Source organism: Bombina bombina, chromosome 1, assembly GCF_027579735.1.
Source record: "Bombina bombina isolate aBomBom1 chromosome 1, aBomBom1.pri, whole genome shotgun sequence".
NCBI lineage: Eukaryota > Metazoa > Chordata > Amphibia > Anura > Bombinatoridae > Bombina > Bombina bombina.
In genome coordinates, this window is record NC_069499.1 from 1427711262 (window position 1) to 1427728664 (window position 17403).

The 17403-nt window shown below is 40.3% G+C and overlaps 1 protein-coding gene across 2 annotated transcripts in view; it reads left to right on the forward strand.

Moving 5' to 3' along the window:
• Nucleotides 1–17403, forward strand: part of TARS2 (threonyl-tRNA synthetase 2, mitochondrial) — a 232674-nt gene that overhangs the window by 172710 nt on the left and 42561 nt on the right. For both annotated transcript variants that reach the window (XM_053705450.1, XM_053705454.1), the window contains one exon: nucleotides 12512–12589. In XM_053705450.1, coding sequence (XP_053561425.1) covers nucleotides 12512–12589 — 78 coding nt within the window. The remainder of the gene's footprint in view (nucleotides 1–12511; nucleotides 12590–17403) is intronic.

The window sequence follows — 17403 nt, forward strand, 5'->3', positions numbered from 1 at the left end:
GAACAGAAAGAGCACTCCAAGAGGCCAACCACTAACCCATAGGAAGTGCAAGGGATCAACTCACCTTCAGAAACATATCCCTGCATACTCCAAGAGGTTAATGAACATCACAAGAGGCACCACAGCAGAATACAAGGAGGAAATCCAATCATCTATATATGACCCCAGTGCGGCATACTTACCTCATTCGATTGAGGTAATATCTGGTAAGGGTAGTATATACCAACTATAATCTATATAACTACTACATCTGGAGACTTATTACGAATTATATCATCTCCAGGACTTCTATGAACACTATTTCTAAGTTCATATTTCTTTCATGTAATTAGCAAGAGTCCATGAGCTAGTGACGTATGGGATATACATTCCTACCAGGAGGGGCAAAGTTTCCCAAACCTTAAAATGCCTATAAATACACCCCTCACCACACCCACAATTCAGTTTTACAAACTTTGCCTCCGATGGAGGTGGTGAAGTAAGTTTGTGCTAGATTCTACGTTGATATGCGCTCCGCAGCAAGTTGGAGCCCGGTTTTCCTCTCAGCGTGCAGTGAATGTCAGAGGGATGTGAGGAGAGTATTGCCTATTTGAATGCAGTGATCTCCTTCTAAGGGGTCTATTTCATAGGTTCTCTGTTATCGGTCGTAGAGATTCATCTCTTACCTCCCTTTTCAGATCGACGATATACTCTTATATATACCATTACCTCTGCTGATTCTCGTTTCAGTACTGGTTTGGCTATCTGCTATATGTAGATGAGTGTCCTGGGGTAAGTAAGTCTTATTTTCTGTGACACTCCTAGCTATGGTTGGGCACTTTGTTTATAAAGTTCTAAATATATGTATTCAAACATTTATTTGCCTTGACTCAGAATGTTCAACTTTCCTTATTTTTCAGACAGTCAGTTTCATATTTGGGATAATGCATTTTAATTTAACATTTTTTACCTTAAAATTTGACTTTTTCCCTGTGGGCTGTTAGGCTCGCGGGGGCTGAAAATGCTTCATTTTATTGCGTCATTCTTGGCGCGGACTTTTTTGGCGCAAAAATTCTATTTCCGTTTCCGGCGTCATACGTGTCGCCGGAAGTTGCGTCATTCTTTGACGTTATTTTGCGCCAAAAATGTCGGCGTTCCGGATGTGGCGTCATTTTTGGCGCCAAAAAGCATTTAGGCGCCAAATAATGTGGGCGTCTTATTTGGCGCGAAAAAATATGGGCGTCACTTTTGTCTCCACATTATTTAAGTCTCATTTTTTATTGCTTCTGGTTGCTAGAAGCTTGTTCTTTGGCATTTTTTCCCATTCCTGAAACTGTCATTTAAGGAATTTGATCAATTTTGCTTTATATGTTGTTTTTTTTCTTTTACATATTGCAAGATGTTCCACGTTGCAACTGAGTCAGAAGATACTTCAGGAAAATCACTGCACAATGCTGGAGCTACCAAGCTAAGTGTATCTGCTATAAACTTTTGGTATCTGTTTCTCCAGCTGTTATTTGTATTGCATGTCATGTCAAACTTATTAATGCAGATAAAATTTCCTTTAGTACTGTTACATTACCTGTTGCTGTTCCGTCAACATCTAATTTTCAGAGTGTTCCTGATAACATAAGAGATTTTATTTTTTAAATCCATTAAGAAGGCTATGTCTGTTATTTTTCCTTCTAGTATACATAAAAGTCTTTTAAAACTTCTCTTTTTTTCAGATGAATTTTTAAATGAACATCATCATTCTGATACTGATAATGGTTCTTCTGGTTCTGAGGTTTCTGTCTCAGAGGTTGATGCTGATAAATCTTTGTATTTGTTCAAGATGGAATTTATTCGTTCTTTACTTAAAGAAGTGTTATTTGCATTAGAAATAGAGGATTCTGGTCCTCTTGATACTAAATGTAAACGTTTAAATAAGGTTTTTAAATCTCCTGTAGTTATTCCAGAAGTGTTTTATCTCCCTGATGCTATTTCTGAAGTAATTTCCAGGGAATGGAATAATTTGGGTAATTTATTTACTCCTTCTAGACGTTTAAGCAAATTATATCCTGTGCCATCTGACAGATTAGAGTTTTTTGGGACAAAAATCCCTAAGGTTATGGGGCTGTCTCTACTCCTGCTAATGTACTACTATTCCTACGGCAGATAGTACTTCATTTAAGGATCCTTTAGATAGGAAAATTGATTCCTTTCTAAGAAAAGCTTACTTATGTTCAGGTAATCTTCTTAGACCTGCTATATTTTTAGCGGATGTTGCTGCAGCTTCAACTTTTTGGTTAGAAGCTTTAGCGCAACAAGTAACAGATCATAATTTTATAGCATTATTTTTATTCTATAACATGCTAATAATTTTATTGGTGATACCATCTTTTGATATCATTAGAGTTGATGTCAGGTATATGTCTTTAGCTATTTTAGCTAGAATAGCTTTATGGATTAAACTTGGAATGCTGACATGTCTTCTAAGTCAACTTTGCTTTCCCTTTCTTTCCAGGGTAAATAATCATTTTCGTTCCTTTCCTCACAAGGAACAAAAGCCTGATCCTTCATCCTCAGGAGCGGTATCAGTTTGGAAACTATTTCCAGTTTGGAATATATCCAAGCCTTATAGAAACCTATAGCCAGCTCCTAAGTACCTATGAAGGTGCGGCCCTTATTCCAGCTCAGCTGGTATGGGGCAGATTACGTTTTCTTCAAAGAAATTTGGATCAATTCCGTTCTTAATCTCTGGTTTCAGAAACATTGTTTCAGAAAGGTACAGAATTGGCTTCAAGTTAAGGCCTCCTGCTAAGAGATTCTTTTCTTTCCCGTGTCCCAGTTAACACAGCAAAGGCTCAGCATTTCTGAAATGTGTTTCAGATCTAGAGTTGGCTGGAGTATTTATGCCAGTTCCAGTTCTGGAACAGGGGCTGGGGTCTTATTTTATCTCTTCATTGTACCAAAGAAGGTCAATTCCTTCAGACCAGTTCCGGATCTATCATTATTGAATCATTATGTTAGGATACCAACATTCAAGATGGTTACTGTAGGACTATCCTGCCTTTTGTTTAGCAAGGGCATTATATGTCTACAATAGATTTACAGGATGTGTATCTGCATATTCCGATTCATCCAGATCACTTTTAGTGTCTGAGATTCTCTTTTTAGACAAGCATTACCAGTTTTGTGGCTCTACCGTTTGGCTTAGCCTCAGTTCCAAGAATTTTTTTCAAAGGTTCTCGGTGCCCTTCTTTCTGTAATCAGAGAATAGGGTTTTGGTATTTCCTTATTTGGACGATATCTTGGTATTTGCTCAGTCTTCTCATTTTCGAAGAATCTCATACGAATCGACTTGTGTTGTTTCTTCAAGTTCATGGTTGGAGGATCAATTTACCAATCAGTTCATTGATTCCTCAGACAAGGGTAACCTTTTTAGGTTTCTAGATAAATTCAGTGTCTATGACTCTGTCCTTGTCAGACAAGAGAAGTTTAACATTGATATCAGCTTGTCAAAACCTTCAGTCACAATCATTCCCTTTGGTAGCCTTATGCATGGAAATGTTGGGTCTTAGGACTGCCGCATCAGATGCGATCTCCTTTGCTCGTTTTCACATGCGACCTCTTCAGCTCTGTATGCTGAACCAATGGTGCAGGGATTACTCAAAGATATCTCAATTAATATCTTTAAACCGATTTTACAACACTCTCTGACATGGTGGACAGATCACCATCGTTTAGTTCAGGGGGCTTCTTTGTTCTTCCGACCTGGACTATAATCTCAACAGATGCAAGTCTTACAGGTTGGGGAGCTGTGTGGGGGTATCTGACGGCACAAGGGGTTTGGGAATCTCAGGAGGTGAGATTTCCGATCAATATTTTGGAACTCCGTGCAATTTTCAGAGCTCTTCAGTCTTGGCCTCTTCTGAAGAGAGAGTTGTTCATTTGTTTTCAGATAGACAATGTCACAACTGTGGCATACATCAATCATCAAGGAGGGACTCACAGTCCTCTGGCTATGAAAGAAGTATCTCGAATTTTGGTTTGGGCGGAATCCAGCTCCTGTCTAATCTCTGCGGTTCATATCCCAGGTATGGACAATTGGAAAGCGGATTATCCCAGTCGTCAAACGTTGCATCCGGGCGAATGGTCTCTTCACCCAGAGGTATTTCTTCAGATTGTTCAAATGTAGGAACTTCCAGAAATAGATCTGATGGCTTCTCATCTAAACAAGAAACTTCCCAGGTATCTGTCCAGATCCCGGGATCCTCAGGCGGAGGCAGTGGATGCATTATCACTTCCTTGGAAGTATCATCCTCCCTATATCTTTCCGCCTCTAGTTCTTCTTCCAAGAGTAACCTCCAAGATTCTGAAGGAATGCTCGTTTGTTCTGCTGGTAGCTCCGGCATGGCCTTACAGGTTTTGGTATGCGGATCTTGTCCGGATGGCCTCTTGCCAACCGTGGACTCTTCCGTTAAGACCAGACCTTTTGTCTCAAGGTCCTTTTTTTCCATCAGGATCTGAAATCCTTAAATTTAAAGGTATGGCGATTGAACGCTTGATTCTTGGTCAAAGAGGTTTCTCTGACTCTGTGATTAATACTATGTTACAGGCTCGTACATCTGTATCCAGAGAGATATATTATAGAGTCTGGAAGACTTATATTTCTTGGTGTCTTTCTCATCATTTTTCTTGGCATTCTTTTAGAATACCGAGAATATTACAGTATTCTTCAGGATGGTTTAGATAAGGGTTTGTCCGCAAGTTCCTTGAAAGGTCAAATCTCTGCTCTTTCTGTTCTTTTTCACAGAAAGATTGCTATTCTTCCTGATATTCATTGTTTTGTACAAGCTTTGGTTCGTATAAAGCCTGTCATTAAGTCAATTTCTCCTCCTTGGAGTTTGAATTTGGTTCTGGGGGCTCTTCAAGCTCCTCCATTTGAACCTATGCATTCATTGGATATTAAATTACTTTCTTGGAAAGTTTTTTGTTCCTTTTGGCCATCTCTTCTGCCAGAAGAGTTTCTGAATTATCTGCTCTTTCTTGTGAGTCTCCTTTTCTGATTTTTCATCAGGATAAGGCGGTGTTGCGAACTTCTTTTGAATTTTTACCTAAAGTTGTGAATTCCAACAACATTAGTAGAGAAATTGTGGTTCCTTCATTATGTCCTAATCCTAAGAATTCTAAGGAGAAATCGTTGCATTCTTTGGATGTTGTTAGAGCTTTGAAATATTATGTTGAAGCTACGAAATCTTTTCGTAAGACTTCTAGTCTATTTGTTATTTTTTCCGGTTCTAGAAAAGGCCAGAAAGCTTCTGCCATTTCTTTGGCATCTTGGTTGAAATCTTTAATTCATCTTGCCTATGTTGAGTCGGGTAAAACTCCGCCTCAGAGAATTACAGCTCATTCTACTAGGTCAGTTTCTACTTCCTGGGCGTTTAGGAATGAAGCTTCGGTTGACCAGATCTGCAAAGCAGCGACTTGGTCCTCTTTGCATACTTTTACTAAATTCTACCATTTTGATGTATTTTCTTCTTCTGAAGCAGTTTTTGGTAGAAAAGTACTTCAGGCAGCGGTTTCAGTTTGAATCTTCTGCTTATGTTTTTCATTAAACTTTATTTTGGGTGTGGATTATTTTCAGCAGGAATTGGCTGTCTTTATTTTATCCCTCCCTCTCTAGTGACTCTTGTGTGGAAAGATCCACTTCTTGGGTAGTCATTATCCCATACGTCACTAGCTCATGGACTCTTGCTAATTACATGAAAGAAAACATAATTTATGTAAGAACTTACCTGATAAATTCATTTCTTTCATATTAGCAAGAGTCCATGAGGCCCGCCCTTTTTTTGTGGTGGTTATGATTTTGTATAAAGCACAATTATTCCAATTCCTTATTTTATATGCTTTCGCACTTTTTTCTTATCACCCCACTTCTTGGCTATTCGTTAAACTGAATTGTGGGTGTGGTGAGGGGTGTATTTATAGGCATTTTAAGGTTTGGGAAACTTTGCCCCTCCTGGTAGGAATGTATATCCCATACGTCACTAGCTCATGGACTCTTGCTAATATGAAAGAAATGAATTTATCAGGTAAGTTCTTACATAAATTATGTTATTTTATATGCCATCTTTAGCTGGACTTTCATTCATTATTTATTGTTTTATGTCAATATATTTTTTATTATAATATTTTTTTATTTTTTATTTACTTTCTTTTAATATTGTACTTCTTACATTATTGTACTTTTTACTTTTCTTCTTTTTGTTATAACATATACTCCTCACATACCCCTACAGTATACTGGACATATAGGCGCTGTATCCACCTTTTGAATATATATATATATATATATATATATATATAGTGTGTATATATATATATATATATATATATATATATATATATATATATATATACAGTGTGTATGTATATATATATTATCAGGTATTTGTAGAGCGCCAACAGATTCCGCAGCGCTAAAATATATATTTTCTTCCTAATGGGAAAGAGTCCACAGCTGCATTCATTTCTTTTGGGAAATAAGAACCTGGCCACCAGGAGGAGGCAAAGACACCCCAGCCAAAGGCTTAAGTACTCCTCCCACTTCCCTCATCCCCCAGTCATTCTTTGCCTTTCGTCCCAGGAGTTTGGCAGAGAAGTGTCAGAATTTGTTTTGTCTCTTATGGAGGGTACTACTCTTCACAATGGTACAGGAGTTTTAAGTAGCCCTATAAGCTTCTCACTGAGGGCCTGGGTGAAAGTTAGAGTCCGGAGATGCAGGGAGAGCTCTCCTCTGCGACACCATCCCGACTCATATTAACAGCTCCTACAGCAATCGGCGTTGAAGAGTTTCGCAAACTGCTTTCTTCTCTCAAGTCCATGTCAGGAGCGATGCTACAACCTGTCACACTGAAGGTCCATGTTCCTGTTCCACGGCGTAGATTCTGGTAAGATCGTTTCATTTTTTATTATATAATGTTAACACAGAAGACAGGGTCACAGTGTGGCGCCTTTTTATCTTTATAGAATCAAGGGTTAATATCTCCATAGGGGGATTATTAAACAGGGGGAATAATAATCGTATGTGTTTATTTGATTTTATGCTGCTTTATGTGTGAGATGTTATGGGCTCTTAGGCTGTTATGGAATATACAGGTTTCACTTTCACTTTGAGAGCTATGCAGCTTTCAAGTTTGGCACTCTTTTTCTCATAGCAGGGGCCGTCCTGCATTATGTGATTCATTCTCTCCTTCACGAGTCATACATCTCTGTACTGTCTGGGTCATACGAGTGCCCCAGCCATTGGGGTATAGAGGTGCCATTGTTTTATCTCTCTAGTTTTCCGGTTGTTGCACTAGTGATGGAGGATTCGGTTTCTTTAGAGGGCACTCCCTCTATTCCTAAAGAGCAATTTCTGTTTATATGGGGAGGAGGCCCTAGTTCCCCCTCTCAATTATGTTCCATATGCCTTGATAAAGTGATATCAAACATGTTTGATATCACGGAGCCGTCCACCTCTGAGGAGTTGTCGTTCAGTGAGGTGCGTACCCTACATTGTTATCTCTATACACATGCAGTTTTCCCGTAGCATTGCTGATCCTCCATCTGGAGGGGGCCTTTTTTTTCTCCAGACATTTCTGCGCAGTTCAGACAGCGGTTTCTGCGGCCTTAATGCTTTACCTCGCCCTGTTAAGCGCAAGCGAAAGTTACATATTGCACTTTTGGATTTAACTGATAAGGTTATCCGAGGATGAAGTTCTTTCTGAGACTATGAACTTTCTGGGTCAGAGTCTGCTGCCTCTCAACCTCCAGCTGCGGAGGAACCTTTAGTTTTAGGAATTTGCGCTTCTTCTAAAGGAAGTTTTTGGCGAGTTCAGGGGTTCCAGAGGTCATATTGCCTGATGAACCTTTATTTCCTAAATTGAATAGAGTTTAAGGACAGGGTGGTGCCTTCCCTTCCCTGCTCCTGTTGTCCCGGGTATTTCACCTTGGACTGTACAGTTCCCTGCGGGTGCGACTGTCCCTGAGTATTGTACCTTTCGTTACAGAATTGCACGCCTTTCCGGTCTGTTCTTCAAATGGTGCACCTCATTAGACATGTGGGGATGATGTAATCTCCTGATTGTCCATGTATTGAGATCTTTTCCAGTTTTTTTTTGGAAAATCAGGGCTCTGTTTGGCTGGTCTTGTGGTAGGCCTGTTTCTTTTTGGGCGTTAACCTACGGGTTGCCTTGTATTCTATTTTCATCCAATAGGATGTCCTGTCTGTTTTCCTTCTTCCCCTCTGAGGGAGGATTTATGCGGTTTGACGGTTAGGACCCGGATTGCAGGCTGGTCCTGTTTGGGTTCAGTTCTGTCTGGTAGCTGTTCGGACACATGGCGCCGCTCTGCTTGGCTGGTCCGGTAGAGGCGCTGAGTGCTCATGTTTTCCTCTATGTTCAATTAGGCATTCTAGAGGACCGGTGGGTCTGTGAGGCAGGAAGGATTGTCTCAGTCCTTATAGCCTTCAATTTGGATGTCCAGGTCAGTGGAATTCCGCTGCGTCTCTCTCTCTTCTTTCTGGGGTTGTCAGACCCTATAGCTCCTCCCCATGTAGTGGAGGGTTGGTGGGCTTGCGCCCTCTTGACGCCTAGTTGGGCGGTTTGGCCTTTTTTTCTTTTGAGGCCCTGGGAATTGTCCTTCTGGACTTAGTTCTCAGCAGCTAGTAGTTTAGTGGGTAGTTCAGCTGCCTTGCAGCGGATGGGTTGCAGAATGTGACCAGCTGCAGCTATTGCACATTAATTGTGTACTGGCTAGCTGTTTTTTATGAGACCTTGTGGTCTTCCTCTGTTGTCTCCATGTGAGTTAGGTCTCCTTTTAGGGACCTGGGTTCCCCTCCGGGATATGGTTCTCTGTTAGGGGCACTGGGCGTGGTCTTCTTGGGCTCTGCTCAGAGCTGGGGATGCGTCTTTTTCTCTTTATGATCCTCTGATTGTATGGAGGTGATGCAGAGACCAGCCTTTGCTAGAGTGATTTTGGCCTTGGGGTATCCCCTTGCTTGTTGTTCTGCGGCTGTTTGAGAGTCTATAGGCTCTAGTGTCGTTGTACGACTTTTAACGCCTTAGCTCCTTTAGAGCATTGGACTTTAGCAAGGGTTGGTCTCTTCCTTGGGTCAGGGCTTGCGAGTTACCTTGTTATCCGGTACGATCTGGATATTGTATTGATATCTCCCTGTGTTTTTTTTGTTTTTTTTATATCAGACGGGGTGTTAAGTTCTTGGATATTGTTTGTTTAATTGGGGGCTTGGTTCTGTTTTCTCCATGGTGTTTCCGGTTGCTGAGGCTTCGCTCAGTGTTTTTCCTTTGTGGAGTTGTTGCCAGACTTTTTGGCTCTAAGGCTGGTTCGGGGTTCCCCAGTTCCTGGGAACTTGGGCTATGTTCTTTTACTTGGACTAATTGACCTGGTCACGGTTTGCCAGGTTGTCTGAGTGCTGATGCTTATTGGGCTGGACTTACGCCTTTATGGTCGGTTTCCCTTGGTCAGCTTGCTGTGGTAACCTTATGGATTCACTGCTGTGCAGGCAATTGGGTTTGCAGTGTCTCTGCTGCAGCTATTGCACATTGGATGTGTGTTAGCAAGCTAATTCCTTAGGGGGATTCCTTCCAAGTTCATCTGCGTTGGAGATTGATCTCTCCTTTAGCCTGTGGCTTTGTGTCTTGTGGGCAGGTGCTCTGCCTTTTTGGCCCCATCCCTTTTCTTAGGGTGGGGGGCTTATTCTCCTTCTTATGGAGGCGTGATCCTTTTTCTAGGGATTCTCTTGGATTCAGGAGGTTGGAACTGAGAGTTAACCTTTCAGAGAGGGGTGTTTTTCTCTCGGTTGTTACGTTCCATCTGGAGTCTTTCTGGCTCCTTGTCGAGACTATGGTGGGCCTTTTGTTAGATTCCTTTGGGTCTACGGCCTTGTCGTCTGTTTCTAAGGAGTCGGGTTGGCACCCGTGCTCTGTTGGGATGGCTGTGGCCATTCTTCCACTCGTTTTTGAGCTGGTGTTGGGGTTCTTCTGTTCCCCTGTTTCAGACTTGCCGATGCTTCGACTGGCCCAGCTGGGAGTTGGTTCTGAGATGCGTTGTCATCTTCAGGGTCTAGGTTGGCATAGTAGCTAGCTCCCTGGGCTTGCAAGCAGAAGGTCCAGGGTTACCATACACCTTCGGGTTCTGGGTGTAACCTCTCTCTCTTGGGGTGCAGTGGGCCTCGTTGAGGTTATGTGCTTCCCCTTTTAGAGCCCTGTGTGTAGGTCTGGCAGCTTTGATTGCCTAGAGTGTGCCCTCTGTCTGGGAGTTTTCTTTTGCAATCTGTTCTCTTGCTGGCCGCTTTTTACTTCTCAGCAAGTATTCTTCTGTGACATCCTGATGATGGCTGCGTGTTCTTGACTCAGGGATTTTTGTCCGGGTCTCTTACACGTTCTTTTTTTGTCTGAATACTTTAGTATTCTTAGTTCTGACGATGGGAGGACTCGGTCTTCAGTTGTCTTTTGGTGCTTTGCACAATGTTGAGATAAGGGTTTCTCTGTTTTGATGCCTGGTCCTAAACCTCTGGTTTCTGCTTGGTCTGGGCGTAGCCTCCCCTTGTCTGTCAGGATCCATATGGATCTTTGTGAGCTGGGCTCGCTATTGGGGGTTTTCCTTTTATGGATTTTGTGGTGACCTTTCAGTTTCCCTTCGGTTCTTCCTTTCCCTATCCCTTGGGGAGTTTAGGCTGGTGTTCCCCTCTTTAGTGAGGGGTGAGCGGTGAGGGACCGACTGTTGGGCGACTGTGTCTCCTGGAGGACTGTTGGCTCAGTTGAGTCTGATTTTGCGGTCTCTTGCTAGACTTCTGGACTATCTGCTAGTCAGTGTCCTTGGGGCCTTCCCTTTTTAAAGTTTTCTCGGCTTCTGACGAAACAGGGTTTTTGTTGGGTAGTGGTTTCAGACTTGGTGCTCTCAGAATGGGCCGCCTATTGTACCCTCCCGTTTTGGCATTCAGTGTCCTCTTTAGCTTGGGTATGGTTTTCCCAAAAGTAATTAATGCAGCTGTGGACTCTTTCCCATTAGGAAGAAAAACATAAATTATGCTTACCTGATAATTTCATTTTCTTCCGTGGGAAAGAGTCCACAGCCCCCCCGCACTTTTTTTATGTGGGGCGTCTTAGTTGTATTCTGGCACCTTTTTCACCCTATTTCTTCTACTGTTCCTTGTTCCTCGGCAGAATGACTGGGGGATGAGGGAAGTGGGAGGAGTATTTAAGCCTTTGGCTGGTGTGTCTTTGCCTCCTATTGGTGAGCCCTATTTTTTTTTAAATCATTTTTATTAGATAGTGTTTTATTATGAGTGTAACTGTATTTTTAAATGTACTTTTTATGTGTTTTGTGACACTTTTTTTGTTTTGCGAAACAGTTAACCAGAGCTCTGAGGTCGCACTGTCCCAATACGCGTTAAATTCAATTGGGCGCAATCGATCCTGTTTACTTTCATCTTTTAATATGGTGCAACATCCGATGTGTGCAAACAGCTACGATAATCCTGATTATCATTTGTGCTTAACTGTTAACGTGCTACTCGTATTCTGGCCCTATACGTGGCTTTAACTGCTTTATAAGTTGTCCAAGGTGCAAGCCATATGATGGAGCATGGATAAATATAAATTGAATCCAACTCAGAATTTTCATATCTTGACAGCAAACGTCAGCATTACACTTACCAAGCTCCCTCCTTGTCTACCTTAGCTTTGGGAACAAACCTGTTCTGAGTCTGGTTGGCTCCTTATATATGGGAGATGGTGGAATCTTGAAGCTAAAGGATTTTGTTTCTTCCCTGATAAGTGCAACAGTGAGGTTGGACAAGGAGAAATCTAAGGCCACTTGAGAAAAGATGGGGCTTTCGATTTTCAGTGAAAACCTTTGGTAGAATTCTTGTTCATTATGGCTTTTGTATAAGCCATTTATTGGGACCATTTGTTTAAAAGCTAGAAATGCTTTATTCACTTTAAAATGGTTACCAGGCTTGTTTAACTAGAAATGTTTACTTTCCTGGCAATTTGTGAATCTATTCACAGTAGCTGCAAAATACCAAGACTTCAGCTGCAGGTATGCTAAGGTATGTGGTTGTTACAAATAGTGGTGGATAGGCAGAGGGGGGTTTGATTGCTATGGGAGATTAGCTAACTATAATGGGTATTGCTAAGCATAAATAAAGTACTGAAATCTCATTCAAAACTGTGGGTATACGGCACGTTAATATTAATTCCATCAACAACCACCACACTGACCAGTTAATCCAAAATAAGGTACACCAGTAAAAATCTGGCAATATAAACCATGATTTGCCATTAGGCTTTGTATATGGTATTTACTATAATTTAATGACAAGCAGATGTTTGCAGTGTAATTAATCTGTTTTTAGTATATCTGTCCATCCCCCTTAAAACTCTTTATGAAGTGCTACTTAGGAAACTCCAAAATGTGGAAATTAGGATTTAATTTTTTTTTCTTACTGTAGATTTAAACAGAAGCTCATTTACTTTTGTTGCAGGAACTTGAGAAAAGTCTAAATGCCTTTGGTGTACCGTGGGAACTGAACCCAGGAGATGGTGCATTTTATGGTCCAAAGGTAGGAAAAGACAGATTGTAGTGTTGTACTGTAGCCCCCAAGCTTTTTGCTATGGGGCACCTTCTTATCTTTGATATCCATCATTGACATTTTTTTTTCTTTTTACACTCTATCAATGTAATGAAATATTCTGCAAGCTAAGTAAAAAACACACACTTAAATATATTCTACTACAGGTAGCCCTCAGTTTGCGCGGGGGTTAGGTTCCAGAAGGAATGGTTGTAAATCGAAACCATTGTAAATTGAAACCCAGTTTATAATGTAAGTCAAGGGGAAGTGAGGGGGTTAGGTTCTAGGCCCCTCTCAAAATTGTCATAAGTAACACCTAATACATTATTTTTAAAGCTTTGAAATGAAGACTTTACATGCTAAACAGCATTATAAACCTAATAAAATAATCACACAACACAGAATATATAATTAAACTAAGCTAAATGAACAAAACCGTTTGTTAAACAGCATTATAAACCTAATAAAATAATCACACAACAGACTTTACTTGCATTTTTCTTAAAACAGTTCTTTCTATGCATTCCAATCTGGATTGATTTATAGACAGGAAGATCTTGTTCCTTTGAAATCTGCTCAATAGCTCAGGTCTGGTTAAACTGATTAATTACAGCTTGCTTGGCTTCCATATCTTTGCTGCAACACAAGCGGACAGCTCCACCTACTAGCTATTTTAATCAATGTACTGCTTTTCAATAACGGTGTAAATTGAACCGTTGTAAACCGAGGGCCACCTGTATTTCACAACAGGTATCACTAAAAACTTGTAAGGCAAGAATAAATAAAAGCATTTTAAATTATTTTTTTCTTATATATGCATTGTGTGTGTAATCATAGCAATAAATCACTGGATTAGAAAAGCTTTGCGAAAATGTTTTATAATCATTAAATGCTTTTTTCATCCTTAAGAAAATGTTATGGTTAAAAGACTATGAAATCAAATTGGCAGTGTTACTTGATTATATTTTAGTATCTCTTGGTGTTAACCTATCCCTGCAGAATTACATGTTAGCACCTGAATGATACTTAGGATACCTAACCCTGCACTGTTTGGAAGTATGATTCATTTTCTTAAAATATGAAGCAAGAATATATTTAAAACCAAACGTAAAAAAGCAATTAGGGCCGGTTTTCCAGATAGTGTCCTCTATAAAGGGATTTTATACCTCCATGTTTTGGATAGAACTTTTAAACAACTTTCCAATGTACTTCTATTATCAAATTTGCTTCATTATCTTGTTATCCTTTGCTGAAGGAACAGCATTGCACTACTGGCAGCTAGCTCATACATTTAATCAGCCAATCACAAGAGACAAATGTGTGCAGGCACCAATCAGCAACTAGCTCCCACAAGTGTAGGATATGTGTGTATTCTTTTTTTAACAATGTACAGTATTGGAGAACAAAGCACATTTGAAAATAGTAACAAATTTAAAAGTGATATGCTCTATCTGAACCATGCAAGTTTAATTTTGACTATCCTATCCCTTTAATCCATATATATAGGCGATCCAAAAATAAATTATCTAAGTGAATTAAGCAAACATTTTAAAAATGCAAGATTAAAAGAACAATAATAACCTATATGGAAGGCATAAACAAGACTTTTTTAATAAGCATTGGCAGTTTGAACTAATGATTGAGGCTAACGTTAAAGGGACACTGAACCCAAATTTTTTCTTTCGCGATTCAGATGGAGCATGACATTTTAAGCAACTTTCTAAATTACTCCCATTATCAAATTTTCTTAATTCTCTTAGTATCTTTATTTGAATGTAAGTTTAGATGCCGGCCCATTTTTGGTGAACAACCTGGGTTAATCTTGCTGATTGGTGGATAAATTCATCCACCAATAAAAAAGTGCTGTCCAGAGTCTGAACCCAAAAAAAAAATCTTAGATGCCTTCTTTTTAAAATAAAGATAGCAAGAGCAACAAAGAAAAAATGATAATAGGAGTAAATTAGAAAATTGCTTAAAATATAAAAAGATTGTGTTCAGTGTCCCTTTAAGCATAGGGGTTTCCCGGATTCTCTGATTGTGAGACCCTGATTAAGCCAGTTACCAGGAAATGTTGTTATAAAGTTTGGAAGACTTTTATTTCTTTGTGTCTTGATCATGGTTTTTCCTGGCATTCCTTCAGGATTCTTAGGATTTTCAATTTTTGCAAGATGGTTTAAAGGTTTTTCCGCTATTTCTTTGAAAGGTCAGATTTCTGCTTTTTCTGAATTTGTTTCACAAAAGGATTGGTAATCTTCCTGAAATTCATGGTTTTGTTCAGGTTTTGGGTTCAGTGTCCCTTTAAGTAAAGTTTGTACATGTATAAATGCAATATATTCAATATAATTTCACACAGATGAACACCCAAAGAAACTAGCTTTAGAGGTGAGGTTGGGTATTGAATATTGAAAATCTGACTGCTTTGACCTTTGGTATGGACATCGCTTAAAGGGATAGTCTAGTCAAATTAAACTTTCATGATTCAAATAGAGCATGCAATTTTAATTCACTTTTCACTCATTTAATCAACAATTTACTCCTATTATAAATTTTTCTTTGTTCTTTTGACATCTTTATTTGAAAAATCAAGAATGTAAGCTTAGGAGCCGGCCCATTTTTGGTTCAGCAACTGGGTAGCGTTTGCTGATTGGTGACTACATTTAGACAACAATTAGCAAGTGCTACCCAGGTGCTGAACCAAAAATGGCCGGCTCCTAAGATTACATTCTTGCTTTTTCAAATAAAGATAGATACCAAGAGAATGAAGAAAAATTGATAATAGGAGTAAATTAGAAAGTCACTTCAAATTTCATGCTCTATCTGAATCATGAAAGTTCAAGTTTGACTAGACTATCCTTTTAAAGCAGAGCACTCACTGCATATGAATATCAGTTTAACTACAAACTTTATATAAGTATGGGTTTTCAGTTTTGCCATTAGATTGTTTTGACATTCTTTCAGACTCTTTAAAGGATTCATCCTATTGACCAGCTTTATATTGTTCCATGTGATTTGAATTTGATTCCTTTTGAATCAGTTTATGAGCTGCCCTTGGAGTTGTTCACTTTTAAGATACATTTTGCATGCTGTTCTTTGCACAGCAGATTGTACAGCCTTGAGCTCTACCCACTGTGGTACCGTTCCATCTTAATATGAGGAGAGTACATGGCTTTATTCCTTACTTGTGGGAATACTGAACCTGACCACCAGGAGGAGGCAAAGACACCCCAGCCAAAATCTTAAATACCTCCCCCACTCCCCTCATTCCCCAGTCATTCTTTGCCTTTCGTCAAAGGAGGATGGCAGAGAAGTGTTGGAAGATTTGGAGTAGTCTCTTATGGAGGGTAGTACTCTTCGCTATGGGACTGGAGTTTTAAGTAGTCTTGTCAGCCTCTCAGTGAGAGCATTGACAAATGTTAGGGTCTGGAGATGCAGGGAGAGTCTTAATGCAAAACCATCCAGACTCGTATTAACAACTCCTAAGCAATCAGTGTTGACAAGTTTCACTGCCTGCTTCTATCACTCAAGTCCATGTCAGGTGCGATGCTACAAGACTGTCAAACTTGAGAGGTTGTGTATCTGTTCCACAGCGATGATTCCGGTAAGATCGTTTCATTTTATTTCATATAATAACGTAAGAAGATTTATACATGATTTGCTTTATTATGTTTTTATGCTGCGACATGTGTGAGATGAGGCTCTGGCAGATGTGGGAACTTTCAGGTTTTTACTTTCATTTTGGATAACTGCGCAGCCTGTCAGTTTGGCACGTTTTTCTTCCTGCAGCAGGGGCGGTACTGCATTTCACTCCATGTAACCGGGTGTGGCCTCATTAACTTCCTCTTTCCTGACTTACAGAAGACAAAGCGGTTTCTCTGTGGGGCTTGGGTCATAGGAGGTGGTGAGTGCCCCGGCCATTGGGGGTATAAAGGTGCCATTTATTTTTCTGTAGTCCATTGCAAAAGCGCAAGCTATGGAGGACTCCGATGCGTTAGAGGGTATTACCTTTTTAAATAAATCTAATACCTGTTTTTATTGTGAGGAGGCTATGGTATATCCGCCTGCTCAATTATGTTCCACATGGATAAAGTAGTTACATCTAAAAAGAACAAGATGTTTAGTACCACTGAGCCGTCCACCTCTGAGGGGTCTCCGTCCCGTGAGGTGCGTTCCCTACAATCATCTCCTATTGCACATGCAGCTCCTCATTGCACTACTAATCCTACTTCGGGAGGGGCCCTCTTACCGCCAGACTTTTCTCAACAGTTGCAAACGGCAGTGTCTGCGGCCTTTAGTGCTTTACCTTGCCCTGCTAAGCAGAGGAACCAGACTTTAGATTTAGGATAGAGCACTTACGCTTTCTGTTAAAGAAAGTGCTGGCTATGTTTGAGGTTCCAGAACCCAAGTTATCCGAGTAACCTTCTATTCCTAAGCTTGATAAGGTTTATGAGGACAGGGTGGTGCCACAAACTTTCCCGGTTCCCGTAAAGATGGCAAATATTAGAAAGAATGAATGGGAAAGACTTGGATCCTCTTTTTTCCCCTTATTCTTTTAAGAAATTGTTCCCTGTTCCTGACTCTAAATTAGAGTTGTGGGGGTCTGTCCCTAAGGTGGATGGAGCTATCTCCACACTTGCTAAGCGCACCACAGTCCCGCTTGAGGATAGTTTGTCATTTAAGAAGCCCATGGATAAGAAGCTATAAACTCTGTTTTCAGCCTGCAGTGGCGGTTGCTGCGGTGGCTAGAGCCGCTACCTATTGGTGCGACTCTCTGTCTGAGATGATCGAGGTGGAAACTCCCCTTGATG